Genomic DNA, 26,128 nt, shown 5'->3' on the forward strand with positions numbered 1-26,128 from the left:
TCTGTGGTGTTAGAGAGAGATGAGGTTTTCAAGTGCACAGGGAAAATGGGGTTGGATATTGCTTTTTTGGATAAAAAGGAAAAGAGTGTCCAGTCGGCAGGCAACCAGCACAAAGGGCTTCTGCTGCATCCAAGAGCTGCTTTTCCTTTTTTTATCCACAAAAAAGCAATATCCAACCCCATTTTCCCTGTGCACTTGAAAACCTCATCTCTCTCTAACACCAAAGACTTTAATCAGATTTTGATCAATTTTATATTAATACTGCCTTAAAGACCCACTTTTCTCTTCAACCTCTCCTTATTGACAAAAAAATTAGTCTATGCTGCTGGGGATGGGGGAATAAACCAAACCTGTATATATGTCCTGAGTTTGTCAAGGCTTAGTTAGCTTGTTCTCCCCCCCACCACATGACTTGTCCTTAAAATTGCTTGTCCTTATTCTCAGCCAAGCCATGGTTATAAATCTGCCTATGTTGTGACAATTTTAAGCATACTATAATTGATATTTCCTTATGTAAATTTTTCCTTTTGTGGCAGATTGTGTGCAGGAGCACCAAACCAATTGAAATGGCTGTGAAACAGAAGATCTCCATGTTTTGTCATGTTGAACCTGAGCAGGTAAGTTATTTCTTTGGTTTTTCTTACACCTAACCTACCTTTGTGACTGTTGTCCAAGTTATTACTTACTGTAACTGCACTGTATATTTCCTAATTGTAAAATCCCTTCCTATTCTTCAGCCATGGAAGACTTAGAGCTTTGTTAGGTTTTAGTTGTCAACTGTATCCCAACATTGACATTTTTCTTTTACTTTCTGTCCCTGTGATACTTTTACAAGAAATGGAGGTGTGGTCACCTTCAAAACAGAAAGGCATCAACAATAATCTAACTTCAAAGGTTATAATGCATTCTCATTCTTCTAGAAATGTATTTTAGTCTTGGCTCCCTAATAGGGACATAACAGGCAGTAAAACCTAAGTGGTTCTAACCCTCACTTTTTTATGCCAAATGTTCTCAAATTCTAATGCAAAAGTTTATCTTTTACCAAACGAAAATGGTAGATAGTGTACATTGCAGTGTACCGCTAAAGCTTGTCTGATTCATCAACATGCATTCCTATTCTTACTGCTTGGAGTGAGTCAAAATAAATAACTTGCAATTGCCTTTACATGTACATTTGTATATATACTATATTTGTCTGTTTTAAAATGTTGCAAATAGAGAAGAATATCTGTTGATGTTCCAGTAATACAGCATTAGCATGTAACTTCCTGTCTAGTACTTCCTCTGGTACACTGACATATCAGGAAGCATTGCCAGCTCTACCTAATCCACCTCAGTAAACACCCCCTGTTATGTTATGGAGATGATGAGAGTTTCTAAATATTTAGTGCAGTGTTGTCACTTTAAGCCTGAAAAAAAGCTACCACATCAAAGCTTATTAAGATGCAATAAATTACATTTGTGTTCTTTGGTTTTATGCACTTAAATACAACACTAAAAGAAAACACACAATCAAACCAAGATGGTTTGTTGGGGAGTGATTGGTATCTCATTTCATCAGTGTTATACACATTGTCACATTCATTACATTGTCACATTTGCTATATATTTTATGATATTATTAGCACTTTACAGTAGGCACATTGTTTACCAGACTGCACTCTGCCACTGATTTGTGAAGTGATTGTTCCATCTTCCTGGCAGCAGGAGTAATTTTCATAGATTTGCACACAGGTTGTGTATTGAAATCATATCCGCTAGAAATCTTTATTGTATTGATTACTTACCCTGGGTTTCCAGTTTTCTTTGCAAACATCCAAGTGAAATATCGGAGCGTGTTTATGATACAATAATAAACAAATGATTGTTTTGCTTGATAGTGTCACACGTGTACATACATGATACGTGATGTTAGATAAAATAAATAAATAAGAATATTTGTGACTGGGAGACAGAGGTATCAAAACAATATTAGGATATCAAGATTAAACTTAAAGAACAAATCAGTTTTGAGTCTGAGTTCTCCTAGGGGTCTATTTATAATGCAGTAAGTCTGACACTCATTGAAAAATTCCCTGGTAGCCATTGAAACACATTGACCTGATTGATTCTTCACAATACAATGTTTCAGTGAATGTCGGGTTCACTGTTTTTTTAAATAGACCCCTTAGTGTTATTCATTTTACAAGAACCATTGCTAGGGAAGAACACCTTTCTGACAATATTATTGTGGGCAATATTAATGCAAGCTTCACTAAACATCTCTGTTTTGAGTCATTTAGCTTAAAATTTCACACCAAGGAAGCAATTTTCAATTTGTGTTGATTGAGCCTAAACAAAAATGCTAAATGGACCTGAATCCCTAACTATAACTTATATCTATGTAACAAATTAGAATAGTAAAATCCTTTTATAAAAAATATGTGTTACTCTGTACGTCATTTTCCAGCTAAAGCTACTTTTGTTGTAATATATTTACATGATCAGCCAGAAACTTTGCCATCTGCTGGATGATACTGTAGAGTGGCAACACTTCAAGTGCTCACTTGGCTTCTCTTAGAAACATTTATATGGAGTGTAGAAAATTCACTTGGTGGCTAAAAAAAGTCTTGCTACCGATTTGGCTATTTTAAACTTGTGGATTACTTTTTGTCTTTTTCTTTGACTTACTGCTTTTGCCGTTTGCCCGCCTTGACAATGGCTTGTTCCTTGACTACACTTACCTACCACCTGCTCAGACTTTCAACCTGTCTGACTTGTAATTCTGTACTACGTATGTCCGTTTCTGTACAGTTGGTTGTCAAGATTCAGCAGTGCAGAGCATACACCACATTTTCTGAAATATACAGAGCGGGGAAGAAATGAAACCTCTGTCACCCTTTCATTGCTGCGTTTGTTCTTCTTGCAAAGATTTACTATATATGATATCAAACATAAAACAGCACTGTACATATTTTAACTACTAACAAATTGCTAAACAGTGACATTTGTTTTCAACCCTCCAGGTAATTTTCATTCATGATGTTTCTTCTACGTATCGAGTTCCCATCCTATTAGAGGAACAAGGAATAATCAAGTATTTTAAACACAGACTGAACCTTCCTATTGATGAAAGCCAAAGCACACAGCTTCTCAAGTGGAAAAGAATGGCAGACAGGTGCGTTATCTCACTCCTTTGTTGTCAGATCACAAACCATTGAAAAGACAACATTTTTCTTCTATTTTACTTAATTCTGTCAAAGGGCCAAAGACTTTGGGCAAATCCTGGCACATAAATGGGAATATGTTCACGTTACAGGATAGGGAAAATCTGATGTGATATTTTGGCTGTAAGCTGTTTCTGACTTCAGTGACATCTGACATCATATTAATCGCATTGCTCACCTTGTACTAGATTTACCATAGGTGTCTACTCCACTATAAAGTATGTTAATACTATAGATTGCTGGATGGTAATTCTCTCAGTGGAAATGTAATATTATATCCAGCTGTTTTTTCTAGAACGTTGTGAACTGCAGGGCTGAAGAATACTCAATGTTGTTTGCTGGATTAACCCCCTAACCGCTAAGCCCGTAATTTCTCGCACTAAATATTTTTGCTCTTTTGGAAATACTAGAATTTTACAGCATTTGTGAGCAGTTATGAAAATAATGGTTCATGATGTTTGGATAATATCTCATTCTTGAGTCCAACAGGGTAGCATTATTTTTTTATTCCTCTGTTTATCTTTCATCATACCATTAAAAAAAAAAATTACACACGGTTAGTATGTGATCTTTGCTAAAGGATGGTGCCTGCAGGCTTTTATTTACATGCAAAGTTTTGTTATGGCACCTTTGGTAATGAAATAAAAGCACAAACACCAGATGTGTAACTGTCTTCCTTAAATTCAGAGCTGCACTATGTGTTCCCAGTGCTCAACCCAGAAATTTTTTTAAGCCGGGTGGGAAGAATTTGTAGGTGGGTGGCAGCCCCTGTATTGTGACCAAACTCTTTAGTAACCACCCAAAAACAGCCGGGTGGGTGCTGTAAAGTGCCGGGTGGTGCGCCCAGCTAAAAGGGCCTGGGGAGAACCCTGTGTTCCCTATTATGAAAAAAATTTGCACAGGCCACTGGAAAAGATACACAACATGCATTTCTTAAGCTGGATTGCAGGCAGTGAAGCAGCTTATACATGGGCATTCCAGTCTGCATCATGAGCATACCTGGCCTAAAGCTAGGCAAATAAATGGCATTGACAACAATATATAGTGATAAGGAGAGGATGAAGAGAAAAGTGTCTCTTTAAGGCAGTAATATTATAAAATTGATTGAAATCTTTTATTTATATTCAATAAAATAACTGTCTTAACATACATACATATAAGGTTTTAGTACTCTGACATTATGAATCTAGATACATTACATTGGGTCGGTTATGATGTACCCCAGTGAAGTGAGGGTCAATAAAGGTGATTTCCCTGTCATTGGTCTCCATTGGTCTCCAATGGTCTCTCCACAGCGAATATCTGTTTAGTATTTTACATCTCTCTACAGATAACTTATGCTCACCAAGCAGTCAATCCACCAAGTCTTTTCCACTAGTGTTTTTAACAGAACTACCTTCATGGAAAATCAAGCTTGAACCAGTGTATTCAGACCACAACCCCCCCTCCCTTTTTGTACGATTCTGGCATTCGGGTACAAGCTTAATTACTGATCTTCTATCCTTTTAACTTGGAAGTCATTTGATATTGGTTGGCAAATGTTTTCAATCCTGGACCTAATCGATCCCAGGCTTGCTGGATCAACCCTTTTTCTCCAGTCTGGGAGAGCTTTAATAAGTCAGGTCTTTTATCTCTACTGTATTCTCACTTGATGGAGTAATCATTTTCCAGTAAGGATGCATGTGGTCTGAGGAAGGAGGGAGTACTACCTATACCTTCTCCTGCTCAACAGATTTGGCTTACTGTTACGACCGCTATGGAATGCTGATGCCACTTCTGTAGTTTGCCAGTGTCTGAAGGGAACTCCCAAATAGTCTGGGGAATTTTCATTGCACATTATTCTGTAGAATATCTATAATGGTTATGAGGTACTGTAGTTTTAAATGCAAAGGGCAGTAATTGTAATGGTGCCCGAATTGCTAATGAAAAATGCATTTGTACACAAAATGTTGTGCAGTGCACAAGAGACATTTAGGTTGGGTAAGAATTATGATTAAAGAACCCATTATTGTTAAGGCTGTCTTTTTTGTCCGGAAAGCTCAAGCCTTAACTGAAGTAAAAAGTTTTTAACAACAGCTAGCAATAACAATGCTGTAATAGGATTCTGAAGTAGTTCTTTCCAACTGGGCAATGATTAGTAAAAGTTATTTTTGAAGACATTTTGCTGCGATCAAGTGTCAGGAAAAAGCTCCAGATACTGTAAAAACAAAGAAAAAAATCGAAACAACAGACGATCAGTAAAGTTATTGATTCGTTATTTCAAAGAGATAAAATGCACTCATAAGTTCAGTGTATCAGGGACAGTGGGACAGTGGGACAGTGGCTGCTTGGTAGATAGCAGGTTTATTCCGAGCAGGAAGCTGTCAAACCACAATCAGAGTGGGACAGCCTACTTTACTTCTGCATGGTTAAGTCTTCCAAAACTACCTTCTTACAGCCCCTCTTATACTATAGTACTAGTATGAATGATATATTAGAAGGTCAGAACTTTGGTATGTTAGAGGTGAGTGGAGAATGTTATTATGCAAATACTGGGTGTCAATAAAATATATATCGGCATAGAAAATTACAAATGCCTTGGCAGAACTCCTTGCTGGGTAATTGGACTGTCAAACCAAAGGTAACATATAACTTTTGTCTCCTCCAACATCCCTGCAGCCATAGTGTAACTATTTTATGTATTGCATTTGCTTACTTGAAGTTTCCCTTTTGGAAATTAAGCTATTGGGAGTATATATCATACAGTCCAATATAGATACTAGGAAAAACAAGGCAATCTGGTGCTGTTAATGATGGTGTCAGATACCGACTATTATGTATATTAAAAAAAATAGTGAGAAATGAACAAAGAAGATAGGCAGCTCAAAATAAACATAGAAACCATGTAGGTTCCAGCATAGAGCACTATGATAAGCTAAAACCAAAGTTTCAATATGTTAAAGTACTTTTTTCATTACCCTTCGATTCGTGTTGCTAATTTGAGATAAATTTAAACAAAGTCTATGTATATCTATATATTCTATGTGTATCAAAATCTGTGCATCTGTGTAACTTAGAAAATACAGCAAAAGATTACATTTACTACAGCAGTGATTACAATTAGCATTACAAAGTTATCTGTGTTCTAGTTCTCATACATGTGATGTCATCTGAAACCATCATCAGTTTACAGAATGTAGTAGTTTATTACAGATAGTAACATAGGACGTAAAGCATGTTAATTATGCAGAGCTAAGCTAATATTAGCTTATCACAAGCAAGGAAAATTTGAAAAAAAAAATGATATTTGCTTACAAATAGCTTATATTATTGAAGTTTAGCACAGATTTACCTCATCCACTAAATAATTAAAAATTTACTTTACAAAGTAAACATGCTTTACAGCTTTACAAAATCAACACCAATATGTCAAATGCTTGTGCCCAAAGTAAATATACACATACAATTTATACTTGCTCAAAAAGATGCAGGGTCTGTCACTAGAAAAAATCAAGAATCCTAAATATTAAATATTCCTTCCATTTGTAGGATAGGAAATGTTAGTTTTTCCACTTTTTAATGCTGGGTTATTTAGATCTGAAAGTCTCAGCAGGAATTAGGGATTCTTTTTTTTTTTAACGTGGGTGGCTATAGGATGGTATCCTAAGGGCTACAGTAAATGCAGAGCAGAAACCAATATACCATGCTCTGTTTTTTTTTTCTTTTCTACAAAAGTGCCCAATTATAAATAGTCTTTACAGATAGGCTTATTGAATATGTCAGATTGACTGACATGTTTCTATTAAGAGTATAGCTCATTAATGACTGAGCATTCTTCCCTATCAGGCCAGTGGTAGGAATAGTTACAGGTGTTACAAAAAATACATTTATCTCTAAACTAAAGAAGATGAAGGGGCTGAGGAAGGTGCATAAAAAAGTTTGCTGTTACAGAAGAGTCATTTATAGCTTTAGCCAGTTAAAGTGTTGAAAATGGAAAGGTCATTCAAATATAATCAGGTAGAAGCTGGTAACTTAAATCACCCACACATTTTTGTATTTCTCTTTGCTTTGTAGAGCTGAACACCAGGCTAACAGTAAACTAAACAGATACAATGGTGTACACAGTATGACAGTATGGTAATTTTGAGAATAGAAAAAAGGCATCTGAATTCTAACTGGAGACGATGTTTCTTGCTTGTAGGGTGCAATGTGCAGGAATATGAAACTATTGACCTTCATGACAGGAGAGGACTTTCTATAAGAGTGTCAGAATAAAAAGTGTGACTGTGTTTAGCTTTAATGATATATTCATAAATATAGAAATGCAATTAAAGGTGGCTTTTACACCTTTGTTAAGCTTATCTTTTTTCTGCACACCACATCCGCAACATTATGAAGACTCTGACTTATTTTGCTGCTTTTCTACTTTTTTTGCTTTTGACTTGTGTGAAAACAAACTACAATATAACACAAATCAATAAACTGTTTTCCCATCAGATATGAAAGATTGCTGCAAACCTGTTCAATCGCCCTGGTTGGAAAATATACAAAGCTGAGTGATTGCTACACATCTGTTTTTAAGGCTTTGGAACACTCAGCACTAGCCATCAATCACAAGCTGAATTTAATGGTAAGGATTGCCTGTGTTATGCTGAGGACTTGCAGGATTTTATGCACAGTGTTTTTACAATATGTTTGTAAAGTTCCACTGTGACCATTAACGCTAAATGTGAGGCTCCTATGTATAAAGATATATACATGTAGGTATAGGAACGTATATGTAATTTCTTTTTTCTGCCAAATTCAAATTATCCACTTTAGACAAGCTAAAATTTCTAATACAGCTCAAGATAGAAGCATCTTCTCAAATTAAAAATTAGAGTCAGAGTAGGGGTCAATAATAGAGTAAATGTTAATTATTCACCTATCTGGTAATAATACGGGATTATTCCTTATATGACAGAGGGTTTAGAAGATGTTAGTACTGGCAAAGGTCAGCAAGTTTCCACCGGCAGGGTAGAGAAATAATTAAAACCTCACAGAAAAGGGGAAGCCCAGGCTTCAGGAGACAATGGTCAGCCTACAGATAACAAATGGAACATTCTTCTGGAACCACTGAAAATTGTCCCCTAATCGCTGCAGTCATGTCTAAGTAAAGCATTACTAATGTTTGCTTTACTTTGCACTCAATTGATAGTTTGGAATGCTCAAAACATCTACTGCCTTATACTGTAGCTTCAACATGTGTAACTCTAATGCAGCCTAACCAGAGTTTCATGACATCCTAGGGTTCCTCTAGAGCAGGGTTGCCCGACAGGTGGATTGCGATCCACCGGTTGATTGCAAAGGCAACACAAGTAGATTGCAGAGACCTGCCTTTGAAAAAATAAACTCTACTGCGCACAAGAGTTATTAAGTCTAAGTTTTTATTGTTGGTAGATCATTTTGACTTGGTCATTTTAAAAGTAGCTCGCAAGCCAAAAAAGTGTGGGCACCCCTGCTCTAGAGGTTGCTAGGTGGTCCTTGAAAAGTGAACAATGGTAGATTAACAGCCTGCCCGACTGTGCCCAGATCCGTTGCCAATGTTACTGAACATGCCAAACCATGTGAGACCACTAGAATCTAGCAATAAGGTAAGCATTACTCTTTGACTACTAGAACATTCTTCATAATAAACACCAATGTTTGGGACATTCCACTGACTCCCAATGTTTGTGCAATTCTTCCCATTGATGCCCCAATGTAATAGGGTGTTCTTCCTACAGACTACCACTGTAAGATGCATAAATAATGGCACCAAATGAGAAGGGAATTTTTCCTGTTGACCATCAATGTAACAGGGTATTCCTTTAACTAACCACCCACTGATTTAGGAGATATTTATTTCCTATTGACCTCAAGATTTGCTCCCTTCTTCCCTTCAGCCTCATAGTGTTATTGGGTATTGTTCTAATATTGTCAGGCATACAGACAGCAATATGAACCTGACAGTTGTTTCCTACTTAGGCAAAAATGATAAGTACCAGATATGTCTGTACTATTTCTCCAAAATGCTAAGCCTAAGATGTAACTATATCCGAGAGAACTAATAAAGTTCTATAAAAATGATGATCTTTTCCATACCCCCTGGTATGGATGGTAGAGGGTATGGAAATGTACTAAAAAAAATGTACTAGTAAGAAAAAATGAAAACCAAGAGCCCAACCATGACATCAAAACCTATTGTACCTCAATGCAAATCAATAGGAAAGCAACAACCACATAAAGCAGGTTGATTTAAGAAGGAGATCAACTGCAGATCAATTATGCCTGTTAATAAACTCTTACTGATCTCAGTAGCACCTAGTAGCAGTCTGTTTTCAATTTAAGCAGAAGACACCTGAAAGCATGCTGAATATGTGTCTAAAACACAAACCCAAAGATTGTCAGCACAAGCTTTAGTGCAGTGCCCCCTTTTCTTCACCTGTTGACCTACTGTAAAGCCGTTTTTTCAGATTTTCAGATTTTTTATGCTGGTCCTTTGATTTTTGTTTTTCTTGAGTTGTCTGTCTTTGTGTTATTTCCCTTGGAAGGGCTGCAAGTTTGTATAATTCATGCTTTCTTGTAAAGTTTACAGATGGAGATTTATCATATAGCATTACAATATTAATATACTCATTTATTTTATTCTCTTTCAGTATATTGACTCTGCTGAGTTAGAACCGTCTACTAAAGTTGAAGACCCAGTGAAATTCCATAAGGCCTGGGAAAAGTTGTGCAAAGCTCAGTATGTATTATATTTTAAAAAGTGTCATCTGATTTTCTAAAATTGCAAGTGGTTACCAGAAGAAGGATAGATACCTATCAAAAACACAATGACACGCAAACTGTGTTACACAAAACTGCAATTATTTGAGAAAAAAATGTATTATTCATAATAAACAGTATTTATATAGTGCCAAGATATTATGCAGCGCTGTACATTAAATAGGGGTTGCAAATGACAGACAGATAAGACAGTGACACAGGGGGAGGAGAGGATCCTACCCCAAAGAGCTTACAGTCTAAGAGGTGGAGGGAAATTGCAAGTCAAGTGTTCCCAGTTTCCAAACTCCACCTTCTGTAGTTTTGTGCACCTAAACCTAAGAAATGAACTTTGCATAGATCATTAGCAGGCAGCAGTACTAGTTGTTGTCTGACTTTTTTATTCCGTCATTTTCCTTCCTTTTTGTTAGAAAAAAGCTAAAAATCCTTAGATGAACTTTCAGTAATGTGATTATACCAATTATACCAATGCCTACCAAAATGTATACTAGGAGATTCACATCAGCCAGGGGAAAGGTAGCTCTAACAAGTCTCTATAACTCTGCAGCTTACGACAAAAAATATTGAGCAGGGTACAAACTTACTAAATATTTACCTTAATATATACCATATATCATTAGAACAATAGAATAAAGCCAGTTACCTAATCTATCCATTTTCACTTTGACCAGTCCTTTTCCCTAAATATGTTTTTAGTGGCTACAAGCTAAAGAAATGCAATGTAAATATCAGTAGTGTAGGATATAATATTGAAAAAAATACATTTCTTGGCTATGTGGTAATTATTTGGAGGGAATGCATTTTTTCCTGGAGCACATATTTTATTCACAATTTTACCATATACTTGTGTTTAAAAAGAATAGTTTTTGAAATATGTATTGAATTTCATGAACTACAGTTTATACTTCCTATGTCTCTCAATGAGCATGTGAAAAAAACAAAAGCCTTTAGCATTGGTGACATATTAGAGATTAATTGTTTTCAAGGTAAAGGATTGTCCATTTTCTTCTTTTGTTATGTCTGAATCCAAAAGGAGACCTTTTAAAAGCAAGGTCGTCCTATTTATTTTGCTACCCTATCCCTAAATTTTTTTTAGTAACTATATTTACCTTACCCCAGTATCCTTTCTTGGGAGAGGGGGAATTGAGTCGGATACAAAGGATACATCATAACCCTTTCAGTGGGATGCCCAGGTGTGCTGTTAAATTGAAATCTTTTGAGACAAAGCCCCAGCACAGTACAGGAACTCCTCATATATACTTTGAACTATGCTTAAGTCTCTTGTATCTCATCAGACAGATCATTATGTCACCCGTGCCTAGGCAATATAAGTAGAAGCTGTTGCTAAGTAAAGTATTTTTTTTTTAACTTGATTACGTGCAGCTTTCTATTAATGCATTTTTTTTTTTGGGCGAGGGGTAAAGCACTCTAAAGGACAGCTGTTGGCCTGGTACCTTTTAGGGTGGTTGTGGGTTCTACTTTTTCGTATGAGGTTAATGAACTAAGAACAAATTTACTTTAAAGGTTGGAGGAGAAACTTTTCTACACACTTGAAAAGAAATGCTATAATTTGACAAACTCAAGTTATATTTATATTCAGATTATGTACAATTTGTTCTGTTGATTGCATAGGACAATTTACCTCTAATATAGAATACATGGTGATACACTCTAGTAATGACATGATCACAATCTCTAAGCAATTACATGTCACATTCTGAACTTTTTTAAATTTTCCATAGTAGAAACTCTTAAAAGGCATTAACATTAGATATAATGGCATTTGATATTTCTAATTTTCTGCTATGTAAATGTATAGTCAAGACACAATGAAAATAACCTATTATTTGACATGCTTTTGCAAATGAATTCTTAAGTCAGTGCATCAAATCTGAAACATTTCCATTTTTATTCAGTTACTGGGATGCTGGGTGATTCGCTTGGATTAAATCTTCATTTTAAGAAGACATTTTAGAATAGCTTCTGGAAAAATAACATTTAAAATGGCTATTAGTTAAAAAAATGTTGCTAAATTGGTCATCCAGACATCTATAGGTGCCTCTAGATTTTAGTGTTGTTTAAAAGCCTGGTATTATGTAAATATAACTTTTGCTTTCATGCCCTATTGACATCCCCCTGATGATTTTATATTGGTCCATAAGCATGGTAAACAGCCTCACAAGTATAAGATTAAGTGCCAGCTTCCTAAATAAAGTGTAAAGAAAGAAAGGGTTGCTCTGGAAGAAATGCTTGCTATTTATTTATATTAAAATTGCAGATTCTTTAATCTAACCAGAGGTTTATTTTGATTACTGTACATCAGATATGTGTATGCATATAGCCTGTTACCGGAAAACTGCTCCCTGCTGACATGCTTCTTCCAGCTGGGAATTTGTGACTACCTGTGAGCTTAATCTTAGGCTCCATAGGGGGCATTTCATTTTCAATCACCCCATTTTATGTTCTTTGAAGTTTAACTTATTCTCAGTTTCCTTTTTTCCTGCACAAGAGCAGTGGCAGTACAGCATACTGTATATATCCCTCAGAAAACACGAAAAAGGATTATGGGACTAACACTTAGTTAACCAGACACAGTAGATGGATGAGTTTTCCAGGACTGCTATTTGTATTCATTCTCTGATGTGAGTTCTCTAATCAGTGTTATCTTATTTTACTGATGAATGAGTATTGTGGATCATTAATTAATTCTACAACGTGCCCTTGGAAATAAAAAAAAGATGCATAACAGAGTTTTCAGAGACACACTTCGGAAAACTTTTAATTTGTTGAAAGAAATCCCACTGCGAGAGGATCTTGTGTGTCGTATATCAATGAGCCCAAGCAAAGTAATGATGCGTTTTCCAGGAAAATAGTAAAGCTGCATTATGCAAAGCACATTATCGCAAAGCTACCAGAGTTCATCCTTACTGATCTGAATCCAGTAAATTCAAATAATTATGGTTTATGCACTTTACACATCATTATTGATTTTTATATTGCCTTCCCTTGTAGACTTATGAGTAATATAGGTTAAGCCAGGCATGGGCAAACTATGTCCCATGGGCCGTATACAGCCTAGTAGGGATTTTTCTCCGTCTTGTGGGTGGTCCGCGGCTCTGGACGGTGCCATCCTGAGCAGGGTCAGGTGAAGGAGCCCGCTGGGGGGGTCCAGAGCCGGAGAACACGTCCCCCGGATCTGAGCCTGCAAAGAGAGAGTGGGCGGGTTGTGTGCAGTGACACAGCCCACCCACTCTCCCATCGCAAGCTCAGAGCCTGCAATAGGAGAGTGGGCAGGGTTATCATCATCATGACGTCATGTTCAGTGGCGTCAGGTCACTCTCCCATCATCCTGGCCCCTCTGAAAATGTATTTCAGATTGTGGCCCCTGACTAAAAAAGGTTGCCCACACCGGGGTTAAGCTAAGTTTGGCCACTGCTGTATGTGATATTGGTTGGCCCATACTATATGGTAGATTATTGAATGTTTTTTCAAGAGTTTCATGGTATGACATTATTCACTACTGTAGTTATTATTCAAGGATAGGGTGCAAGTACAGACAACCCCAGTATGTATTAGCTTTCTAATTTCTTGGCTTAGGTTGGAAGTGTCAGTTTTGTTAGTCTGAATTTATTGTGCTGTGCTATGCATTTATATGCTTGAGAACACATTCTTTTTATTTAAAGGATTTTCAGATTCTGACCTACTGTAAACTCTGTGCTAAGAAACCCTCACACTGTATAATGTTGGACCTTAACATGGTCTCTTGACCATATCACACATTGAATTGTTAAATGGGCTTCCTGGGCTGACTTGTAACAGGTATTCTTGCAGGTCTGATTGACACCTAGTTGCTTACATTGGCGAAATGCAGAAAGCGGGTGTGCACCACAGGCTCAACTCCCACAGGCACAGTCATTCTCACACAACGCCGTCCTTCTATATATATTAGGCGGGAGCACTGACTAAGACAGATCCAACGCAGTCAGTGAAACCACCCATCTAGAGACAGAATTCTTTAATGTTACATTGAACTAACCCTCATCCTTCCCTTTGACCTTTCAACACCACTAACACTTCTGTCATGGTCTCTACAATACCCCTGAGGAAGCCTTAAGGGGCAAAACGCGTCGGGGTTGAGAACGCTCTGTTTAAAAAGTTGTATGACCATGATCCATAAAATAGTTATTGTCCAAAAGATAGATATTTGTATCTAGTGCTGATAGCTGAACTCTAATTAGATTTATAACCTTCAAAGCCCTACGATACCCGTTTGGGTTTTTTTTGGCTTCTGTGTTTTTGTACGAAATCCCGAAGTCACGTACCAAAAGCTTCCATGGCCCACCAGTAACAGATTTCTATATATTTCTGATTGTTTCTAGTTTTATTTTATGTGCTTTTATCAACCTCCACCTGTGGTTTAAGGTTAGCATTAAAATTCACCTAATCTTTGTTCATCTGCTCTGCTTTAAGTGTCTCATTAGTCAAAATGAAACCAATTTTTCTAAAACTCCGTATGCATTTGATGTGGACCCTTTATACTGTACAGATGGCTTAGAACACCAAAATGTTTGGGAATTAAGAAATGACAAGCTGGAGGCATTTTCTCTGTACTACTCTACTTTCTATCTGCGCCCTATGAATATTACTTAGACTGCTAGCCACCCATAAGCAGATGTGCTTGCATATTTTAGCTGGGATTATTTCTTAATACATTTACCTGTGTTTAGTACCAATCAGAATAATCTAGAAAAGACTTACATGTGCTCTCAATACAGTTATTACAAAAAATCAATGCACAAAACATAACGTTTTAATAAAATGTATTAATCTCATGTCCCATTTCTTATTTTCCAAGTGCAGTCAACAAAAAAATCGTGAATGTAAAAATAATAATTTACAACATGTTATTAGCATGTGTAGAGGGAGGAAAAGTGGAATGCCAAATTCAGAGGATATTTGCAATTATCTACTTCACCCTTGTCTGGAAAGGGAATTGCATGGCCTAAATGGCTAATATTAATTGTATTGCTGCTGATTGGCAGCCCCTTACTTGGGATCTAGGCCCGGAGTGTCCTGGAATGAATGGGTGGCACAGGCACTCCTCCCTTTTTCCAGGCTAAGAATTGGTGATGGCTTTGGTGTACCTGGCCAATAAAAATAAAAAGAAGGGAGATGGAGCCTAAAGCAAGCCAGGTGGCTCAGGAGGACAGGCTATGTGCACCCTGTAAGCTAGGAGAAGGTCTCCCAAATTTGAGGTCTGAGGGACCCATATAGTGAGCCAGGAGGCAAAATGTTGTGTTTTTCATGTAAGTGCTGATCCCCTACAAGGGAAAAACCTTGGAATTTGCTTTGTTTTTGAAGTTTTTGTGAATAAAAGTGGGCAGAGCGACCTGAAATTGAAAAAAAAAGTACCTCTCTGCAGCAAGTGCTTTCCATACTGATCTCCCACAAATCTAATTAGGGTTTAGATCAACTTTAAGTTTTAGGTTTTCATGTACATGGTGCTGTATTTCACAAATCAACAGTAACAGTAAGATTTCCAGAACCAAACACGTGCTTTTATGGCTGTCTCCAGCAGTGATATATATCCCATTATCTCACAGGAGGAGAATAGATATCCCCAACACACAGACATACAGCAATAAACCCTGACAAATCTTTTATTCTTTCAGTACACGTTAGATTGTACAGTATACTAAGAAGTTATATTGTATACAATGCAACTTGATTGGTTTGTTATAAGTTTCTGCTTTATTCTCAGGGGTATTCTGGTTCCTGGCGGTTTTGGATTACGAGGAACAGAAGGAAAAATTCAAGCAATTACCTGGGCGAGGGAAAGGAAAGTGCCTTTTCTAGGTAGAGTGAAGTAATTTACTGTAAAACTAAGGTAAAATTGTTGACCATCACAGGTGTAAGTGAAATGGATAGGCTGGAATCAGCACTGATCTCACCGTCGTTCCTGGCAATTAGTGTCTAAAAAGATGTATTAGATCTAAGTAAAGCCAAATCCTCATTAGGAGAATAGACAGCTGAGTGACCCAGCAGAGAGCAGCAATTAATGCATGTTGTGTTATAAAATGAACTTCAAGAAACAATTCATGTAATTTATGTGTTTTAATTCTTTGCTATTTCTTCTTATGAAGTTCAACTTTTGATAATTAGAAGAATTTGTTCAAAGAGTTTTTTTGTAAGACAGGAACATTTCTGTGCACGTCAAACACCCTTGACTGCAATAAGTGGAATAACAGTGTTGTCACCTGTGGTCCCACAGTGGGGAAGAAATCCTGAAACAATAGTCTCTAACATGCCCTCATTTATCAGCAATAAAATAGAGTGCTGTTTGAGTGTCTTGTGAAGTAGCTGCAGGTTCTGATATAGGCTTTATCATGAATTTCTTTTAATTAGACCTGTCACTTTGTACCAAATACACTGGAAGGGAAAAGGGGGGGGGGGTAGTTGAAGGCATAAAAAAGAATTATTATTTTTTTTTTAAATTATGATGCTGGTATGCATGGCTAAGGTATATACATAGAACCTGACAATTAGGTGCATTTCACTTTTACTTTCATTTGACAGTCATTTTAGATGCTTCTAAGATCATTGACAAGGAGTGTTTGACCTGCAGGCAACCTCTATCTGCCTCAACCTGCTTTAAACTGAATTTGTGCTCCTTTAGACATTTATGGAGCAAAGCAAGTCACACATGCAAAAGCTTATCAACTGCAAATATAACTAATATTTTTTTTTGGTGTTCAGGAGGGTGTAAGTTACTTCTTCCTCTTTATCGTCCCTTGGAAAAACAACATGTTTTAGACACCGAATACTGAAGGGTTTACAACTTGCTACTGACCACCTATGCTTGGAATGTTACTACCACTAGGGTGGCCTGTATTCTACTTTAACTTATTGTTAAGACAAATACAGAAAGTAAAGTGGAGTTTTATTTTTACCCTGGTTTCTTTTCAGCCTGGCATCAAGATTGCATGTCCAAAATAATTAATATAGAGAGTTCAATAGTTTAAGATGAAGAAGTGATAATTAGCGGGGTTGCATTTCAAATTAAACAATTCCTTGAAAATAAAAGACATAAAAAATAAATTTACATGTTGAAGCTATAGAAAATGGCCAACACATTGTAAGGGTTTCATAGTAATTTTGGTAGGGGGCAGGTTTAACAAGCTATGGTGCATTGCCTCATAGACATACTAAGCATCCAGAGGCAGGAGGACTGGGGAGGGGACGATGTCGCCAAAAAGGGAGGAAAAAGTGGGTAGTGAGCCCAGAAACTCCAAGTTTAGCAAATGTGACAAGGTTTAGCAGGGGTGAAACATCTATTGGCAGATTTCATAGCTTCACCTAGAAAGGTTCAGTGTCTGGGGTGTTGGGGTTCAGATCCAGTGGCACTGAAAAGAAAGGAGATACTATGTCAGGTGCAGAGTGTCAGGGACGATAGGCACTTTTTAGCCTAGATGCAAAAGCCGACTGCTTCCTAGCCAGTAGGGTGGCTTCTCAAACCTAATTTTTTTCAGGCTTCTGGAACGCAGGGCCAACAAAGTAAAGGTAAATCCAAGAGGGGTTATCATGGGGAACGGGGGTCACTAGGGCTACATTATTAAAAAGCATAGTTAGTCTTCATTCCTTCCTTGGACCTATGCCTTGTAGTAAAGTTTAGTTAATGTAACAATAACAAAAAGCGTTTAGAGTGTCACACAAATTCATAAATACATTAGGTGCCCCACCCCACAGACTGCAGCGTACCACCCCACATATTCTTTGCTTTGTGGTGTCCTGCATTAACATTAATAGAGCAGTTTTCTTCTATTGCTCTGCATTCACAGTCCATTCTTAAATAAATGGCTACCTTAATGCAACCCAATAACTTAATAGTCTACTAGCCTACTGTTTTCATTGAAGAACTGCACTCTGGTTAACATCCTTCCCCCACAGTTCTCAAACAAAGCAAATAAAAGTACAGGCCGGAAAGTGGAATTACTTTTGCTGCTTTAGAACATGCTGCTGAAGCCCTTGACAAACATAAACTGCTAGGCAATCTGATTCTCCAATTTAAAAATCTAAAATGTAAGTTTGGTGTGGACTAAAATTGAATGGTTTATATTGCATTGTAATAAAAACTTCTAGCTTATTTTGATGAAAATCCTATTGTTTTGTTCCAGGAGTATGCTTAGGCATGCAGCTAGCAGTGGTGGAATTTGCAAGAAACTGTTTAAATTGGAAAGGTGAGATATTGTATTATTGATGCAGTGAATGAACTCAAATAATGTGAAGGCAAAGAGCTTGGATCACTCTTACAAACTTATTTGAATTCACACTGTGTTTGTGATGGTTCAACCTAATATTTACATTTAAAGTGGTACAAATACTTCTTTACATTTTAATGAAATCAAAAGCTATGGGTGGCTATAGTCAGTGTGCATCATAAAGCTGAACTACAGCCCTACCTTCATGCTTGCACAATTGTACATGCTTCTGTCTGGTACAGAAATCGCTTACTTTACTGCATGGCTTACTTGCATTTCCTACCCTGACAGTCCCTGACCTCCCATTTTTGTTCTCTGAATTTCAAAATTTTCAAAAGCAGAGGCTCAGACTTATATGTTTGCCAAACCTAGGGCAGTCTGCATGCTGATGAAGATTACCCACTCCTCCAGACTGACACCTGCCAATGAAAACATCACATGAATTTCCATGGCCTGCTCCACTGCTTGCATCAAGACTAAGTCTTTTTAAGAAGAGTACTGATGAACAATGCTGTAATGTCTTCAAAAAGCACTTTTAAAAAAAAATATATATATTCATGGCAGTAATAAGTAATGTGCTATAAGTTGTTAAAAGTGGACTGTTTAGAGTAATGTCTTCTCTGGAATGAAAATCCCCAAAAAAAACCCAGTTGGTTACTTTAAATATATAGTCACATAAGGATATTGATGTAATCAGTCTGCTGTAGAAGTTAGAAATCATTTTCCTCCAGAGATTAGACTGCAAACTTTGTAGCTTTGGCCAGAATAGGCAGGAACACAAGAACTGCACAAGTACTAGGATTTAAGTGACTTTGCCAGTGCCAATTTCAGTCCATTGGGTAGATGCTGGCCCTGCATGATTCCTAAACAAATTTCATGAGAGATAAGTCTGGTAGGTTGGCTGATTTGGAACTGTATGTCAGCTCCTGCAACAGCTTGTCCAGTGCACACAGAATATTGCTGATTTTGCTACTTGCCATTGTGTATTTTTTGTTTTTTACCTGATCACTAACAACCTACCTGGGTTTCTCCCATGGATGCATTTTATTCACAAAGACCTTATTATTGAGTGAGTGCTAACAAAGAAGAATATTCTTTTACACACATCAATAAAACAATTATGTATTCAAATCCATAACTCTCCATCCCATACCTATTAATGCTCTTCTGCATCAAATACAATAATTCATCTCTAATGGGCCTGATATAACAAAGCTCTCCAAGGCTAAAGAGGATACACTTTCATCAGTGAACCTGGGTGATCCAGCTAACCTGGAATGGATTTCTTCAATGTCATTTGCTATTTGCTAGCAAAATTTTGTATCCTGGACCAGATCCATTCCATGTTTGCTGGATCACCCAGCTTCACTGATGAAATTGTATCCCCTTCAGCCTTGGAGAGCTTTAATAAATTAGCCTAATCGGTGCAACCTAATGGGTGCGCTCTATTGCCTTATTTCATACAATTACCATGTGGGGATTTTTACAGGACAAATTAAAATTATTATTTTATTTTTACAGGACAAATTATAATTTTTAAAAATTTGTATTTTCCGGTGTATAAGGCGACTGGGCGTATAATTAATTGGCAGACCACTCTAACCAATCAGTTGGGGGTCGTGTTATACGCCCAGTATTGTACTGTTCCTTCTGCCTGTCAGATCTCGCTATTGTGCGAGAACTGAGAGGCAGAAGGAACAGTACAGTGCTAGTTCTAAGGAATGATAGGGCGCGTTCCTTCTTAATGAATGGGCGTGTTCTAGTGGAGAGCCAATCCAGGCTCTCTCGTGGAGAGCCAATCCAGGCTCTCTCGTGGAGAGCCAATCCAGGCTCTCTACTGGAGAGCCAGTCCAGGCTCATGTCCTCCTGTGCAGGCTCGCGTTCTCCTGTGAAGCTTGCACAGGAGGACTCGCGGGGACTCGACCGCGCCGGACGCGAAGCAAGCTGCAGGTAAGTACCCGGCGTATAAGACGACCCCCGACTTTGGCACAGATTTTTCGGGGTTAAAAAGTCGTCTTATGCGCCGGAAAATACGGTACATCTTTTATTTTTTTTATTTCCTATTTATTTTTTCATGCTTTCGAATATATATAACAAATACAAAAAAATGACAATAAAAAGTGGGGGATAGGGAGTAATGGATTTGCATATTTGCTGTTTTATTGATATTATTCTTTTAAATTTTTCCTCTCAATCCCTATTCTACATAATAGGCTCTTTTACATTAAAACATGTCAGACAGAGGAGAGCAGGTGGTTTATTAGTCACCGGGTGATAAATTAAAATCCACAGCATCAATTTGTTTAGAGTGCAGCTCCTTTAATTTAAAAAGCATATAAGGGCCAGGGGGGATTATTGTAAGGGCTTATAATCACCTGTAAGTTTTACATATTACTTAGCATGTTGACAATGGTTATAAACATGAGTAGTTGAAATGTTAGCTCATTCAAAAATAAAGTATTGTTATTGTTTCTTTTTCTGTTAAGAAAACCAAAAGAATATTGATTGACAACTTTAGGTTCAAAAGCATGTTGAAAAATTATTTCATACTACATCAAAAATTCCTGCAAATGCTTCTTGTTGCTTAATTGTAAACTGTAAACAATTAATTTCAATAATTGCTGGGGTTGTTTACTAAAATCTGAGCCACAGACTAATTCAAGTTAATATTTATATATATGGTATATATTGGGTAGAAAACTACCTTGGAGCTTTATTACTATTGACATCATTTGTTTTGATCTCCCTACTCCAAAGTTTTCATTGGTTTAAAGGGATCTATAGAGCAGTGTTTTTCGACATTTATTGAGCCACCGCACATTTTTTACATTGAAAAAACCCTGCGCACACCACTAATCAAAAATGTTACAAAATGACACTCTGTAGCTAATTCTCTTGTCATTAGGAGTAAACAAGGCAATTAAGCTACCTACTGCCACCCATTGACATGGAAGAGTATTACATTACTCTGCCAGTCACTACTGCGCAGACACTCGACAATGGTAATTGGATAATTTCCCATGGTACACCTGAAGATCTATGTGCCACGCCACAGTGGTGGAAAATCACTGGTATAGAGCACAAAGTACTCATGCATTTTTTAAAGTTAAAAGTAGAATAAACTGAATAAAATAAATAAAAAAAAAACAAAATAATTATAGGGTGTCAGATTACATTTATTCTAGATGTGCCATCATATGCTGCTGTCTATCAGTGTGAATAGATATGAAGGGTGACACTGCCATTCGAAGAAATTAGGGCCATGTACTGTATGTGTACAGCAACTTGAATAGGGTACTCCCCCCCCCCCAAAAAAAAAAAAATAGAATATGTTCGCTTTGGTAATGTTTATGTTCTTTTTGCAAAATTTATGTTTACATGTTCAGAATAACAAATGAGATGCAATGCCATTCACTTTATTCATCCAATCATGTGCAGGAATTGCTCTTAAACACAGCCTCATCTTATACACTGAGCAAAGCTTTGCAAAGATAATTCCCTATACTCCTTTACTAAACTTACCTCAAACTCAAATGTTCATCATTATGCTTTTCCACACAACTCCGCTGGCTTGCAGCTGCTGTTCTGTTCTAAATCATGTTATGTCTATTCTATCAATGTGCTTAAAGGCTGCAATTCTGTAAGGAATGCTTATAATTATGCCTCTAAAACTGTGCCATACACAGCAGGATAGATACAGTTATCTTTCCTATTGCATTCCACTGGAAATGTTTAATGTCCATCAAGATGCCACTATAATTATAATGCTATCCTCCATTATTTATGTCTTAGTGTTTCTATATTTAAAACAATCTGCATGAATTTTACAAATGATTGTCTGTTCACCAACATTGCAGTTATTAAAATGATGGTTGAGAGATTCAGTACTGGTGTATGTGACACACTCTCTTTCCAGTAACTGATATTATTCATATTTGACATTCATTTCTTAATTTGTAGTCCAGTTTAATATTTTCAGAGTTTTCAATTTTGCAAATTTATTATCAAAATATAAATCTTGTAAGGTGTACGTGGGAATTATTCTTGAATATTTCCACAGTATAAAAAGTATGAAAACATATTAAGAAATTGAAAAAAAACGGATCCTTACAGCTTTAAAATGGAAAGAAATATGATTGTAATAAGTATATAAAACTGTGGAGTATGTTATAAATAAATAAAATTTGTAATCAGTTTATTATTTGCCAGGAAGGAAAAGGATATTTCACACATATTTTGAGGCAGATTGGTGGAAAAAATATAATTATGTATTTTCTTTGCAAAGCTTATACATATTTATATCCCATAAATGTTAGAAATGCATTCTATACCTAAACAATACTGGTAAATTTTGCACATGATAAATTTATACACACGTCAGATAATTATTGCACGAAACACATCCTCCTGCTTGTCTCAGGCAAGAATCTGACGTGCATACAGCGGTCAGCCAACGTTTTTCATGGATACCTCACAGCAAATCCATGAACAACAATCCAGAATGACCACTATGCAATAGAAACGAGTAGAGTTTGCTCCCTCATTCTCCACCCTCCCACTCTCCATAGTAAAGAAGAGCTTGTATGTTCATCTGTCACTGGAAAAAATAATGAAAGATCATTTCCAGCAACAAAAATCTATCATGTACATGCAGTCTATTTTAGATATTGCTGAAGATTTTTTTCCTAACTAAAACACAAATGACCGATAAATAGGATACAGTGGCAATAAGATGCAGGCAAATTTCAGAGCACGGTGACTTTCACAAGCACACACATGCTTCACATATAAACTCCTTGTAACAGTTGCTGTAAGATCTAGAATGATGCATGTTTTTACTAAATACTAATATTATTTGGATTAGGTGAGTAGTCAGAATTCATATTTTTTAATGATCTTTACTGAATCTGTCAATGACAGGTATAGTACCGGTCAGCCAATCGAGCCGGATTGTCTGAGCTCTACTGTACCAGTCCCCTGATGCATGAAAGCTCTGAGAGCCTGATTTATTAAAGCTCTCCAGGGCTGGAAAGGATACATTTTCAACAGCAAACCTGGAATAGATTTCTTAAAATTACAATTTGTCGATTTCTTACAATTACCATTTGTTACCAAATTTGCTGATCACCCAGCTTAACTGATGAAAGTGTATCGTCTCCAGTCTTTCAGAGCTTCGATAAATCAGGCCCTATATCAACATTCAGTCATCAAGTTGGGTGTGTGATTTGATCCAGTGTTTCTGACCAAGCAGGACTGGATCTAGCTATTTTGTTTGGCAGGTATCGCCAAATCACAAATCTGGCTGCAAAGCAGTACAAACCCTTTCAAGGTAAAACAGTTAATGTGCTTGTATTTCAAATGTCTATTCAGTTGCTTTTCTGGAGTTAAACTTTAAAACAAACCGGTACTTTTCTCATTCTGGACAAGTAAACGGGTTAACTTAGTGATTCATTTTAACTGGAACAACTTTAGAGCTTCACAGGGCTGTATTTCTTTGCTCACTGCGTCTGTATGAATCAGTGGGGAAGCAAAGAAAAGCTAAGTATGAGCTGCAGGGAGGAGAAAGCCTGTCACTTTCCTGCATGTAAGGACATTTTATAACCAGATCCCATACAGTGTCTCTTGACTACAGATATCACTTACTGTTGTTTTTGTTAACTCTCAATCCAAATATTGAATTAAAAAATAAACTATATCATATATATATCACATTCAAAAATCCTTTTCTTTTTTTAGATGCAAATTCTACAGAATTTGATTCACATACAAAGAACCCAGTGGTGAGTAAAGTAGCACTTTGGACTTATTTTATGTAAATTCTGTACCTTTTTGAAGTAATGTCAATAAAGCAGAGTCAAAGCTAACACACATTCTTTAATATATTATACATATCCTACATTCTGAAAAGGTGTAGATAGCACTGCAAAAGTAATAATTAAACATTCATAAAGAGGTCTTTTAATTGTTTTCTGTTCCTTTCTCTGTATCATGGCAGTGGGAAGGCCACTCAGCATTGAAATGGACTTGTCATAGTAATGTGAAGTGGCAGTAGTCACCATCTTTCACTATTATAGCAATGCTGATGCACTGAAGGAAGCGGTTGTGTCCCTAGTTAGAACTACAGCTCAAAGCATTGCTGTTAGGAGATGCTCATTGGGCCAGCTATCTTGTCCTTTACACCACTGCAGCATCTCTTCCTATTTATTTCTGTCAATCAGGGACATTTGCAGCAGCAAGGAAATAGCAGCATCTTCTTCTTCCCATTGGCCGTGCAGCCTGAAATGTACTCAGCATCCCCAGCACACACTCTGGGGCTGTGCACAGCCTAAGGGGCTTTCAGGACCAGATTAGTGCTCCTGTGCTACCATTGGCTTCTGAGGCTTTAAAGCCCCTCTGCTCCCAGTGATCTATGCCTGTAGAAGCGTTTAGCTGGGTTTATCTGTGCTGGAGACTTTCTTGTGTGATTTACTGTTGGTGACTGCCTGTTTTTGACTTTGTCAGTTTATGCCGCCTGAACCAACCCTTTGCTTGTGACCCTGACTCTTTTTGTGTTTGCCCCTGTGTACTTCATCTGGTGGACAAATTATCTGTGTATGACCTTGCTGTGTGTTCTTGACTTGTCTAAGTTGGAATTTTGGTACTGCTTTATCTGTGGGCTCCTGGTCCTTTGCTAGCCCCTATCCAGACACAATCCCTTGTGCACTACTGTGTGCTGGGAAAGCAACCAGTCTTACGAAACTGAGCAGGTGGGCTTGCTATAGGTAAAAAGTGCGGTGTTAGATTGGGGGACTTACAATTGCAAAGCTATTTAAAAAATGAAATAAAGGCCTCCTCTCAGTGTGACATAAAAAAATAACAAATATGAAATATATATATATATATATATATATATATATTCTACCTTCTAGTACAAATTTTTTTCTCTGTGTTCAGCAAACAGTACTATGTGTTATAACATCTGGCATGTGCTACATTTAGAATGAGAGGAGCAAATTAATTTGCAGTAATCAGATGCTAAATATATGCTGCTCTCAGCTGTTTACCCCTCTCCTAAACTAGGTAGCTTTTAGGATAAACATGTTGCGTGACTTATTGCCAAAATGTAGCCTTCTACGCTTTTTGAAATGCGCAGGAAGTTCATTCAGAGTTTGGGAGCACAAGTGGAACAGATTAAAACTGATGCAGGGTTTAACTGCCTTCGCAAAATCTGGAATCAGGTTAAGGATATGACCCATCAGGCAAAAATAATAAAGGGAATGTTCTGAATTTGTGGGATTTGAAAGGGGGATTTAGTATTTTCCTCAATGAAAAAAAATAGGGTAAAATTAGGAACATTCTTCTAAATTAGGTAGTTTATGTTCCATTATAGTATCCATTTCAATTCTCACACTCATACTATGCACCAGAGCATTTTTACATTTTTGTATATGGGCCTGTTTATTCAGCATTACCTGTCAAAGGAGGCTTTTTTTGGTGATATTTGCAAAATGAGCATATTCCTTTGCAATTCAAAGACAAAAACTAAAATATAGTTATTCTTTGTTGTAAATAGAAACAAAAATTTAGTACTGTAGATAAAGGTATAATTAGCATTAAACATATAATAAAAAAGTTCAATGAAAATAGAAGTTAAGGTTAAAATGGGGAATTGGCTCCCCCTCTATCCAATCACCTTACTTACCTTTTACCAACATATATTTCTACTATTCTAGGTATTACATCCTGCTATCTGTCTGGCTGCAGACACGGGTATATAGTGGGAGGAAAAAAATCAGGAAAATTTGTCATTCCTACTACATGGTCCGTAAATGTAATCAGAGAGAAGCATAGAAACAGCTTCACTTTTAAAACTTACATCCATTTCTGTCCACACTGGCCACA

General features: G+C 37.0%; 1 protein-coding gene across 4 annotated transcripts in view; it reads left to right on the forward strand.

Moving 5' to 3' along the window:
• The window catches only part of CTPS2 (CTP synthase 2), an 89,101-nt gene that overhangs the window by 21,396 nt on the left and 41,577 nt on the right, over positions 1–26,128 (forward strand). For all 4 annotated transcript variants that reach the window (XM_072431197.1, XM_072431212.1, XM_072431204.1 and 1 more), the window contains 7 exons: positions 537–617; positions 3,006–3,157; positions 7,683–7,815; positions 9,863–9,951; positions 15,751–15,845; positions 18,164–18,226; positions 23,984–24,027. In XM_072431197.1, coding sequence (XP_072287298.1) covers positions 537–617; positions 3,006–3,157; positions 7,683–7,815; positions 9,863–9,951; positions 15,751–15,845; positions 18,164–18,226; positions 23,984–24,027 — 657 coding nt within the window. The remainder of the gene's footprint in view (positions 1–536; positions 618–3,005; positions 3,158–7,682; positions 7,816–9,862; positions 9,952–15,750; positions 15,846–18,163; positions 18,227–23,983; positions 24,028–26,128) is intronic.

Source organism: Pyxicephalus adspersus, chromosome 1, assembly GCF_032062135.1.
Source record: "Pyxicephalus adspersus chromosome 1, UCB_Pads_2.0, whole genome shotgun sequence".
Classification (NCBI taxonomy): Eukaryota; Metazoa; Chordata; class Amphibia; order Anura; family Pyxicephalidae; genus Pyxicephalus; species Pyxicephalus adspersus.